Genomic DNA, 12,443 nt, shown 5'->3' on the forward strand with positions numbered 1-12,443 from the left:
TTCATGTTTTAAAAAGGAGGAAGGGCTCTCCCTTCCCTGATTTCTCTCGTCTGCCTCAGGACTCAGACTAGCCCTTTTAGCAGAGGGAAGCCTATAGAGAGGAGGTCATATACTAGTTGATTTTGGACTAAAGGCATCCCAAAGATGTACTATTTTTTGCTCCCTACACTATTTTTTTTTTTAATGGAACCAACGTTTAAAAATAGGATTTCTGCCTTCTCTTAAAACATCAGATGATCTGGTAACGCTGAGCTCCTGTTCTCACACGGGAACAACTGGCTGGAGCTGAGTGGCAGCCATTTCTTTAGAAAGATGTTAATTTGAAGTTTGCTATAGTCCCTATCATTCCTTATATTTCCCCCAACACCGAGACCCAAGTCACTTGAAAGTCAATATGATAATTCAAACACCATGATTCTTCACTCACTTGTGGGTTTGTGACCTGTGATATTGTGGATTCGTGACCTTTGGTTTAGAGGTCAAGTATAGGGGTTGTGAATAAAACTTGTGTTTGAATCAGATAAGAACTGTACCAATCTCAAAGACGGTGAATTAAAGATTAAAGAAAATATTGCATGCTTGGCATAATGTGTGGAACACAACAGCTATTGTAAACACCCAGTAGGAATGTAAGCTGCAAGAGGGCAGGTAGAAACCGTGCTAATTTAATCCGCTGGGGATATGACATTTGATTCTAATTTAATAGATTTAATTCTTTGCAATATCCCCAGTAACTGTTGAATGAATGAGTGACTGAATGAATGAATGGATGGATGGATGATGGGAGAGCCTGGCGGAGTTTTAAAGGCTGGAATGAAAAGGAAGGTAGTTATGATAACAGCGTTTCGCTGGGACTCCAAGGTGCAGCCAGGAAGAAAAGCCCGCTGGGACGTGCCAGGGTCTGTGACTGCGCTCCGCTGGCACCCAGACGGTAGGTATCTGCAACGTCCCTTGGGAGCCAGACAGGGCTGACTTGCCCAGGACCTGTCAGGGCCATGTCCACCAGCTCTTGCACGGTCTGGTAACTGACAGCATCCTGATTCCTGCACGTTCCCGCCTCTGCCATCTGATCAGCAAAGACAGAGACCCACCCCAGGGATCCACCATCCAACGGGAGCCCAGCCTTTTCCTCCAAGCCGGGACCGCGCCCACACTAGACATGGCCTCCCTCGGGCTTCACGCAGCAGGACCGCGCCCGCAGCCTCCAGGCATCGCGTCCGGCTGGAGAGGCAGCTATCTTCCCACAGTGAACATGGCGGCCGAGGCGGCTTCAGCGCGGGGCGGGCGGTGCCGGGAGGCACGTCACGTGAGCGGCCCAGCTGGGCGGACCGCGCGCGCGCCCGCTGGCCCCGCCGGCCGCTGTTCGCTCGCTGGCTCGGCTGCGCTTTGAGGTGTGTGGGGCGTCGAGCCCCCGGGCCGGTGAGGCGCGGCGCTGCGGGATGCGGCGGCGGCCGTGGCGGGGCCGCGGGCCAGGCGGGCGCGTGCGGTGATGAGTGTCTGCGGCCGCCGCCATGTCCAAGGTAACGGCGCCCGGGTCCGGGCCGCCGGCGGCGAGTGGGAAGGAGAAGCGCTCCTTCAGCAAGCGGCTGTTTCGGAGCGGCCGCGCTGGTGGCGGCGGCGCGGGGGGCCCCGGGGCGTCCGGGCCGGCCGCGCCCTCCTCGCCCTCTTCTGCACGCTCGGTGGGCAGCTTCATGAGCCGCGTTCTCAAGACGCTGTCCACGCTCTCGCACCTTAGCTCTGAGGGCGCCGCCCCGGACCGCGGCGGCCTCCGCAGCTGCTTCCCGCCGGGGCCGGCCGCCGCGCCCACGCCGCCGCCGTGCCCGCCGCCGCCCGCCTCTCCCGCGCCGCCCGCTTGCGCTGCCGAGCCGGTGCCCGGCGTGGCGGGGCTCCGCAACCACGGCAACACGTGCTTCATGAACGCCACGCTGCAGTGCCTCAGCAACACCGAGCTCTTCGCCGAGTACCTGGCGCTGGGCCAGTACCGGGCGGGGCGGCCTGAGCCCTCGCTTGACCCCGAGCAGCCTACGGGCGGCGGCGGGCAGGGCCAGGGCGAGGTCACTGAGCAGCTGGCGCACCTGGTGCGGGCCCTCTGGACCCTGGAGTACACCCCGCAGCACAGCCGCGACTTCAAGGTGAGCCCGCGCGCCGCCGCGCCCCGACTGCACCCGGAACCCCTGGGGCACCTGCCCGCCCAGGTCTTCCTTCCCTCGGTTCCTCTTGGCCTGGCAGGCTTCTGCATTGGTTGCTCCGAGTGGTCTGGGCAATCGACCAGTGATTGTAAGGAGATTCATTCATTCATTCATTTATTCACTCACTCACTCACTCAACATGTATTTATTGAGAGCTTACTACATACGTGCCCATACTCTGTGATAATAGGCAATGGGAGTAACGTTGCAGTGAGCAAGACTGCCCGCCTTCATGGAACTTGCATTTTTGTGGGGTGGGAGTGTTGAGCATGGGTTCAAATCCTGGTTCTGCTACTTACTAGCAATGTGACCTCGGGTAAGTTAAGCAGCCTCTCTGTGCTTACAGTTTCTTCATCTGGGACCTACTTTATCAGGTGGTTGTGAGCTGCAAACAAGTTGGTATATTAGGTCGAACACTGTGGAATTACCCATATTTCACCGTTTTTTATTTACAGATTGGCACTTTTATAGGGTTCAACCTGATAAGTAAAATACTTCAATATCATGTGTATTTGCTGCTATTATTTTTGTTATTAAATACTTGAAGAAGTTAACGAGGTAATATCAGATAGTGGTTTGAAGAAAAAAACCTGCTGATGTGATTGATGTGCTGACAGGCTACTTTTTATTTTTATTTTATTTTTAGAGACGGGGTCTTGCTCTGTTGCCCAGGCTGGAGTGCAGTGCTCACATAGCCTCAAACTCCTGGGCTCAAGCAATCCTCCCGCCTCAGCTTCCAGAATATTTAATAGCTGGGACTACAGACACACACCACCATACCCAGCTATTTTTTATTTTTGAAACACTTTTGTAGAGACGGGGGTTTTACTGTGTTGCCCAGGCTGGTCTTGAACTCTTGTCCTCAAGCCACCCTCCCCTCTTTGGCCTCCCAAAGTGCTGGGATTACAGGGGTGAGCTATACATCCCTGGGGGTATGTATGGCCCTTGGCCAAGCCCTCCTTTGCTGTCTGCTGGTGGGGCTGCAAGTATAGTGAGAGGGTGAGGTTTGAGAGCCGAGTGGTGGACTGAGACCGGATGGTATGGGACCATTTAGGATGCACTAAGAAATTGGGCTGTTACTCTAAGCAGAAGGGGAACATGATGTGAGATTGTGTAAGGGATACTTTTAGGTGGGACATGAATATGGTATTAAACAGCATGGAATCGGGCGGGGCGCAGTGGCTCATGCCTGTAATCGTAGCACTTTGGGAGGCCAAGGCAGGTGGATCACCTGAGGTCGGGAGTTTGAGACCAGCCTGACCAACATGGAGAAACCCCATCTCTACTAAAAATACAAAATTAGACAGGCGTGGTGGTTGATGCCTGTTATCCTGGCTACTCAGGAGGCTGAGGCAGGAGAATTGCTTGAACCTGGGAGGTGGAGGTTGCGGTGAGCCTAGATCGCGCCATTGCACTCCAGCCTGGGCAACAGGAAACTCTATCTCTAAAAACAAAACAAAACAAAAACAGCGTGAAGTCACACAGGGAGAAGGAGATTAATTCCTTTTTTTTTTTTCCTATCCTGATCTTGCCCAGGACGAAGTCTCAGCTTGACGTTAGCCTGTTTTTAACACCTCTTGTTCACCCCCCACCCATTTTTTTTTTAAACAGAGAGAACAAGCTTCAAGTCTAGAAGCGTTGGCAGGCAACAGTAGCTAGAATTTAATAAGGTTATGTTTTTATTGGGTTTCCTTTTGTCTTCAATTCATGGCAAAAGGTACTGGTTTCCCATTGGTGCTATAAAGCTTCTTTATAACAACATTTAAGTAAAAGGAGATGATTTTGCTAAAATATAAAAAGGTGATCTAGCTGAGGATCTGCACTTGTTAAGGTCCTGCTTTCTTGCTGACAAACTACATGGCCAGTGTGCATCTCTCCCCGTTTAATACTTTTTACTTATATTTTATGCTGCTCAATGTTGTTTTTCTTGGAAAAAAATCGTTTGATCTTGGCAATTTGAATGGAAGTACTTGCCTGAGATAGGGACTGGAAAAAAATGAGATCTATGTCAGAGATCTCAAAATTATTATTATTATTATTATTTTTGAGATGGAGTCTCACTCTGTCGCCCAGGCTGGAGGGCAGTGGCCTGATCTCAGCCCACTGCAACCTCTGCCTCCTGTGTTCAATCAAGCAATTCTCCTGTCTCAGCCTCCCAAGTAGCTGGGACTACAGGCGCCCGCAACATGCCCAGTTAATTTTTGATCCACCTGCCTCGGCCTCCGTAAGTGCTGAGATTACAGGCGTGAGCCACCGTGCCCAGCTGAGATCTCAAAATTAGAAAGGGAGAATGATCAGAACTGACTACTGTAGGTCCACCCTCCCCTCCTTCCCCCCCCCCGCCCCGCCCCTCTTTGCGTACAATTGCCTGTAAGTAGCCACAGCATTTGTAAACTTTTCGAGGTCAGAGCCTAGTATTTAATTTTGGTTTTCTCCTCTTTTCCAAAATGTGAAAATCAGTTTCTACAGCATCTTTGTATGTGAACATTTCCATTGCTTTTTATGAGTTTGTGTTCATTTTTTAATCCATTAAGCTGTGAACAGAAATGGGTCAATAATTCTAGAAGTACAGAGACTGATTTATAGGCATGCTTTGGCAGACATGAACAGATTCTTAGAGGCCTGGCTTTTTAAAAAATGTAATCTCCCGAACCTTTAGTAGGTTTCACTCTACATTCATTCATTTATCTCCCATTTACTGAAGGCTTACTTAATCAGTTAGGAATGCCTTCAGCCCAAGAAAGGAAAATCCCTAATGATAGTGCCTTAAGCAATAAAAACGTTGCAATTGGCAATTGGCAATTGGCACACACAGTGATTCCGGAGGTGGATGGTTCTATGGTTCAGTGGCTTGTTGGGCCCAACAAGGATCCAGACCATTTCTGTATTTCCACCTGTTGTCTTTTTAGCTATCATTGGCTTTTTGTTCTTAAGTTTGTCACCTCATGGTTGTCCAATGATGGCAGCCACAGCACCCGGCATTCTACCCAGGACGGCAGGAAGTCATTAGGGAAATAAAAATTCTTCCAGAAGCCCCTCAGCAGGCTTCTGCTGATATTTCATTGGCTATAACCATGTCAGTTGGCTGTCACGGAGGCTGGAGGGTGGGTGTTTGGGTTTTCCTGTCTTCATAGAGGAGATGAGTAAAGGAGGGGTTTACCTCCCAGGAAGCTATGAAGAGCTGAGTCTAGTAGGATCTAGGAAGTTCCCTGAGACAGCGCTTTTCACGCGTCAGTATGCACATAATTCACCTGGGGATCTTGCTACAAAGCAAATTGAGATTCCGTAGAGCTGAAGTGGTGCCCAAGATTCTGCATTTCTAACAAGCTCCCTGGTGATGCCAGTGCTTTTGGCTCAAGGACCATCCTGTGTATAGCAGGCACCAAGGAACAAGGAAAGCATTACCAAAAAGGTGGCTCCTGAGTAGTGTTCTGAAAGATGAATAGAAATTTGCGGGGCGAGGAAGTGGTGGAGTGGCATGAAAGGGCATGTGGTTTTGGGGAATAGATATTTAGTGGCTGGCTGCACCATAGAGAGCAGTGGGGGTGCAGGAAGCCTGGGAGAAGAGTGTTAGAAAGACACTGTGAAGGGCTTCGTGAGCTATGCTGGTTTGGATTTCATCCTCTGCAAGTTGAAAATCCAGAGGTGATTTTTAAGCAAGGAAGTGATATAATTAGATTCTTTTCCCCTTTTTATTCCCCCGGTTAGGTAACTCTAGCAAATTGATTACTTTTTAAAAAAAGGTTTTATTTTAGCTAAATTTGATGGGTATTATTTTGAGTATAAAGAAAGTTGAACGCTAAGGCAGGATGCAGTGGCTCATGTCTGTAATCCCAGCACTTTGGGAGGCCAAGGTGGGTGGATCACTTGAGACCAAGAGTTCCAGACCAGCCTGGACAACATGGTGAAACCCCGTCTCTGCTAAAAAAAATACAAAAAGTAGCCAAGCGTGGTGGCACACACCTGTAATCCCAGCTACTCGGGAGGCTGAGGCACGAGAATCCTTGAACTCAGGAGGTGGAGGTTGCAGTGAGCAGAGATCACGTCACTGCGCTCCAGCCTGGGTGACAGAATGAGACTCTGCCACAAAAAAGGAAAAAAAAAAAAAAAAAGTTAAACACCAGAAGATGGACCTGAGGCATACCTCACTGTGCTTTGCCTGCTTGGGGTGGACATCCTTATTTCATTCAGATATTCTTCATTTTCAGATCGCTCACATTCAGCCTTAGAATCCTGCTCCGTTCTAGAAGGGCTCCAGGCAGCCACCACCACCTAGTTGAAGCTGGCAGAGGAGATAAAACCAATTTGCCATCTTGAGATAGTTTACCTTGAGGTTAGAAAAGCACTTACTACATCTTTGTGCTTTTATTATCTTAAAAACTTTGTTACTAATGCTTTTCTTTGTAAGTTTTTCAGTTAGAATTCTTTCTTCCTTTCTAACCACATTGATTTGAGTTTTAGGAGCTTGCCAAGTAGATGGTTTTTGGTTTTGGATGGGCTAGATGGTTGTTAAAGTTGGGTTTTCATTTCCCAGGATGAAATGAGGTGACTAGCTCCACCTTGATATGCTTTAAAAAATGTCTCTAGCCATTACCTTTATCCTTTCTCTTTTTACACAGATTTTTTTGTTTGTTTGTTTTGTTTCCTACTCTTAGAGCACTGGTTTTCAATGCGGGCACTTTTGCCTGTCCTCACCCCACCCTGCTCCCACTCCCTGGGACATTTGTCAATGTCTGGAACCCTACTTGGTTGTCACAGCTGGGATCAAGGTGCTACTGGCATGTGGTGGTAGATTCCAGGGATGCTGCTAAATGTCACACAATGTGCAGGACAGCCCCTCTTAATAAAGGATTTTCACCCCAAAGTGTCAATAGTGCTGAGGCTGAGAAACTGTTTGGAGGAAAGTTTGGAGACTCAGCGCAAGTTTCCTTTTACTTCCCCAGCCTTTAAAATGGTTACGTTGTTATGTCTGGCTCTCTCTCTCTGTCTCCCCCTGCGTCTCTCCCTCTCTCTTTCTCCTTCTCTGTCTCTGAGTGTGTATATGTGTTTGCAGCAGCACTAGGGTAAAACTTGAGCTTCACTGGCAGGACCCTTGCATCACTTTCTTAGTAAAATAGTGAGAGTAAATAAATCACTTTGAATACATAATATGCCGTTTTAAAGGGAATCAGCTTATTCCTTTCGTAGGAGCATGGGTGCCCCAGATTCTTACAAATGCTTTCTGAGTTTTAGAGCTCAGAGCCGTTTTGCAACAAGTAAAAAGATGGATGGTAATCTTTCAAGCAAGAAAGATAAATTTTATGGCAACAGTTTTTAAATTGTGCTGGCGAAGAACAGCTAGCACAGAGTGATCTATTCATAAAAGAATTGTGGGGACTCCTTCCAGATTTGCAGTGAAACAAATAGTAATTGATGAATAGAATTCTCTTTCCCATATTTTTTTTCCTTGAACTTTGGTGCCTTGTGGTGCTTATTTATTAGTCAGCATTCTCAAGTCACAAAAGGAATAAACTTGTATAAGAGACTAGTGGTGAACAACCTGGCAATCGGAGGCTCACACTTGCTGAGTTTCCCAGCCTGCTTTTCCATGCACGCATGCTGGGGGTTCTGGTGCTATGCTGCAAACCCATGGTACATAGTTTTTTTCTGGTTTGTGTCAAGCTCTTTAGTATACTGATATTTCAGTGTTTTCCACAAAGCACACTGACTTCAGGGTGTCCCTTGGGGGAAAAAATGAAATTGTGTAGGTCACATTTAGCTTTGTGACAGAGTATAAAATAAAAAGTACATCCCTTCCTGGTCAGTTCTCTGGTCCATCAAATGCCATCACTTGTGTTTTAGCAAAGCTCCACATCTCTGAGGGAGAAGGTTGATAGAATCATGAGGTTTTAGACTTGGAAGGAGACTTGGATGTGGTGTGAGTAGTCCCTAGCCTTTCAGGATGAGGGAAGTGAGTTCACCCACTGGCTGGAGGTTGAGGGAACAGAACCAGAGTTCTGACTTCCACTGACTGTGAACTCTGTGTGCCCCTGCACTGCTGGTGCACAAACTGGGTCCTGGGCCTGGGGTGGCCTTATCAGTACAAGCAATGAAACGACAGGTTTCAACATAACACGTACATGGGCAGAGGGGATGTGCTGAAACATGTAACATTTTTTCCTCTGAGAATATGGTGCTGAATTGGAGTGAAAATAAGGTCATCTGCAGCTAGCTTCACGTTTGTACCATTGCTCCTCAGGCTTAGGTGTTTTTGGAAGTCTTTCTTAAAACACATTCTTTTCAGACTGTTTCAACACATATATCAACACATATGGATCTCTCTCCAGTAAGCTTTGAGCTGATGTTTGCCACATCTTACCAAGTTTGGTAAAAGTGAAGTGTAAGAATTACAATAAATTTTCCAAGAGGACTAATTGAGGAATAAAAATACATGGGATAATTATGAACTCCATATTTTGGACCTGAATCACATTTGCTGCACAGTTATTGTTAGTTTAGGTAAGGGGCTGGGAATACAGGATTGAGTACAAAGGTTATAGGACTAGGTTCATGCCCTCAGAGAACTTAGCTGCTTATAGAGAAGCTGTTTTAAGTTGTACTGATGAGGAAAGTTCACTGGGAGCTCAGAGAGAGGTGAGATCATTGTGTACAAAAGTGTAAGTAGAAAGATTTCATTTATTTGTCCTTTTATTTGTTGTCAGCAATTAAGCGTCTACAAATTTGACTTTCTAACTCCATGCCACATATTGTACAAGTCATTTGTTGTATAGTGGAAAACAAAGTGATATGATAATGGTAAAAAAATTGTAAAAGGCCATGTGGTCCCTTCCTTTACGGAACTTTTATTGCCACAGAGGAGGCAGAAATTATTCAATAAACACTGGTAAATATGAAATTAAAAATTACAGTAGGTGAGACATGGTGGCATGCGCCTGTAATCCCAGCACTTTGGGAGGCCGAGGTAGGCAGATAGCTTGAGCTCAGGAGTTCGAGACCAGCCTGGGCAACAGGTGAAACCCTGTCTCTTCAAAAAGTACAAAAATTAGCCAGGCGTGGTGGCACACACCTGTGGTTCCAGCTACTTCGGAGGCTGGCTGAGGTGGGAAGATCACCTGAGCCAGGAGGTCAAGGCTGTGGTGAGATGAGATTGTGCCACTGCCCTCTGGCCTGGGCTACAGAGTGAGACCCTGTGTAAAAAAAAAAAAAAATTATTGTAGAAGTGCTAAAGAGAAATAGGTGTATGAGAGGGAATAATGGGTGTGACCAGGCAGGAGGAATAAAATGCAGAAGGCGCTGTAGTTGGAAAGAGCTGAGGGTGCACTTAAAAGTCTGACAGATGTTGTTTGCAGCTAGAGAGCCAGGAGGAGAGTGGGGTGGAGGAGGTGGAGAGGCAGGGCCAGGTAGGCAGAGGCTGAGTCTGCCTTGTGTAGCTATAGTGCCTTACAGACCAAAGTAAGGGGTTTAGATTTTATTCCAAGAGACATGGGGGCTGTTGTAGGCTTTAAACAGAGTCCTGGTATGATCTTGTGAAAATGTGAAGTGGTCATTCTGGGCACTGAATAGTGAGTAGAATGGAGGCAGAGACCAGTCAGGAGGCTTTTGTGATGGACTGGGTAAAAGGGATGGTGGAGGGAGATGGAGAAGTGGATGGATTTAAGATGTGTCTGGAGGTAGACTCTCGACAGAACTTGTTAATGGATTGATTTGTGGCAAGACACTGGAGCAGAGAACGTTGAGGAGAGCATCCAGAATAACTCCCACCTGTTTTCCTGAGCAACTGGGTGATTGCTGGGGCTGTATACCTATTTGAGGAGAAGCAGTTTTGGGGGAGTCAGGAATTCAGGTTCAGATATGTTAAATAGTACACTCCTGAGATGTCTAGTAGGCAGCTGGGTAAGGAACTCAGAAGATAAGATAAACATTTTGGAGGCGTCACCAGTAGATGGTATTTAAAGCCATGGGCTATAGACTTAAAATGGGATTTGAAGATAAATAAAACATTGATAGTTAAGGGGAAGAGAGACGACATTCTAGGTTGCTAGGGAAATATTCTGAGCAGAGGTATAGATATAGCATGGTCTGGGGACAGAGAGCCTTGATTTGGAGCAGATTCTCGGCCTTGGCACTGTTGCTATTTTGGGCTGGCTAATTCTTTGTTGTTGGGGGCTGTCCTGGCACTGTAGGATGTTTAGCAGAATCCCTGGCCTTCACCCACTAGATGTGGTTGTACTCCCCCCTACTCCAAGTCATGGCAATTAAAAATGTCTCCAGATACTGCCAAATGTCCCTGGGCAGCAAAATTGAGAACCACTGATTTGGAATGAAGGGGAGATAAATTTAGATAACTGGGGAGAGGAGAGGGGGCACATGATGGATGGCTTTGAGAGTCTGTCACAGCAGTTTAGCCTTGAGGCTGCAATCAGTAGTGATTCAATTGAGCCTTCTTGAGTTGTGCAGAGAGATTGACTTGATGAAAACGATTTTAGAAAAATGGGTCTGATGGTGAGTGAAAATGAATCAAATGGAGGAGAAGATAAATACAGGGAGAAAACAATCACAGGAATGAAGTGAGGAAAAGGAGGAGGAAAGGTGAATCCAAGTGACATTTTGGAGGACACTGGACATTATGAAGAAAACTACAAGAGGCGGAGTGGTAAAGGGAATACTGAGATTTCAGGCCAAGGTGATAAAGCAATAATAGGGATATTTGATATAAATTTAATAGCTGATAGAAATTGAGCACTTAGAAAGGGAAGTGGTTTGTGGAGCGTGAGGAGCAGAAAGATTGTGCATTTAATTTGAATATGTGGGGTTGGGAGCCATAGGATATGACCTTCCCACTTAAGAGAGGAAGCCTTAATAGACAGTTGGAAATCAGGTGCAATTTAGGACTAGCTGTATAGACTTGGATTCAGCTGCATAGAGGTGATAATTGAAGCCAGGAGCATATTTCAAAGGTCTGAGGCCCATGACTAAGCCTTTGAGGGAAACTAAAAATGAGAGGACAGGAGGAGAGAGAGGACCTCTTAAGGGGCAGTCGGAGAAGTAGCAGGAAAACCAGGAAGGCACAGTCATGACACCTGGTTTGCTTTGCAGTTTGACTACCTGCTCTTAGTGCTGAATACAGCGTAGAGCTGCAGAAATATCAGTTTATTTTACTTTATTTTTTATTTCGAGACAGAGTCTTGCTCTGTTGCCCAGGCTGCAGTGCAGTGGTGTGATCAGCGTGATCTCGGCTCACTGCAACCTCTGCCTCCCGGGTTCAAGTGATTCTCCCGCTTCAGCCTCCTGAGTAGCTGGGATTACAGGTGCGCATCACTGTGCCCAGCTAATTTTTGTATTTTAGTAGAGATGGGTTTTCGCCATGTTGGCCAGGCTGGTCTCGAACTCCTGACCTCAGGTGGTCCACCCACCTCGGCCTCCCAAAGTGTTGGGATTACAGGTGTGAGCCACTGTGCCCAGCCTGAAATATCAATTTATGCCCATTAAGAAACAAATCAGGTTGGTATTTTGCAGACTGGATATAGATTTATTAAGTCTACAGATTTATTGAGCACATTTCCTGTGCTGGTCCTGCATTAGAAGGCGCTGGGGATATGAAGATGAGTGAAGTGGCCCATGCCCTCAAGGAATTCAGGGTTTAGAAGGGAAGACAAATGGGTATAAAAATAATTGCAATAGGATAGGACGAGTGCTGTGCAAACCTGGGGGTGAGGTCACCTGAGGGAGGAATGGGGCCTGCGAGGTGACTGAAGAAACAATACCTGCTCCGTGTCTTGAAGGATTTGGTAGGAACTTTCTAGGTGGATAGGGGAAAGGTGGGAAAGTCCCTTCAAGGGCAGCAAACCCGGTAAGTGCAAAGGTTTGGAACCTCAAACGACATGGCTTCTTCAGAAAATTTCAAGGTCTAGGGTGGTTGTAGCAGAAGGATACAAGGTACAAGGTAGGATGGGAGAGGCCCACTGAGTGATGGTTTGAGCAGGGCTGGATCTGGAAGTCCTTCAGTGCTGTGTTGCAGAATGGCATTCTGCAAAGCTAGGTACCAAATAATTTTAGACAAGCTTGTGGTATGATTGTCTTTTTTCTTTTATTTTTAAAAGAATGGTCACTCAGAGGCTAGGGACATGGAGGATGGGTTGAGTGATGATGAGAGAGGGGAAGGGACAGAACCTGGTTCAGGACAAACAGTATATATCTTAGCCTCTTTGAAACTGGTTACATTTAGGAAACTGAAGCAATTTAGAACTTTTCAAA

At 46.9% G+C, this 12,443-nt stretch overlaps 1 protein-coding gene across 1 annotated transcript in view; it reads left to right on the top strand.

Moving 5' to 3' along the window:
- The first annotated feature begins 1,330 nt into the window (after positions 1-1,330).
- USP31 (ubiquitin specific peptidase 31) overlaps positions 1,331-12,443 on the top strand; it is a 90,217-nt gene continuing 79,104 nt past the window's right edge. The window contains exon 1 of the mRNA XM_054455610.2: positions 1,331-2,132. Within this exon, the coding sequence (XP_054311585.2) occupies positions 1,512-2,132 (621 nt within the window). The 5' untranslated portion in view covers positions 1,331-1,511. The remainder of the gene's footprint in view (positions 2,133-12,443) is intronic.

Source organism: Pongo pygmaeus, chromosome 18 (assembly GCF_028885625.2).
Source record: "Pongo pygmaeus isolate AG05252 chromosome 18, NHGRI_mPonPyg2-v2.0_pri, whole genome shotgun sequence".
Lineage (NCBI taxonomy): Eukaryota > Metazoa > Chordata > Mammalia > Primates > Hominidae > Pongo > Pongo pygmaeus.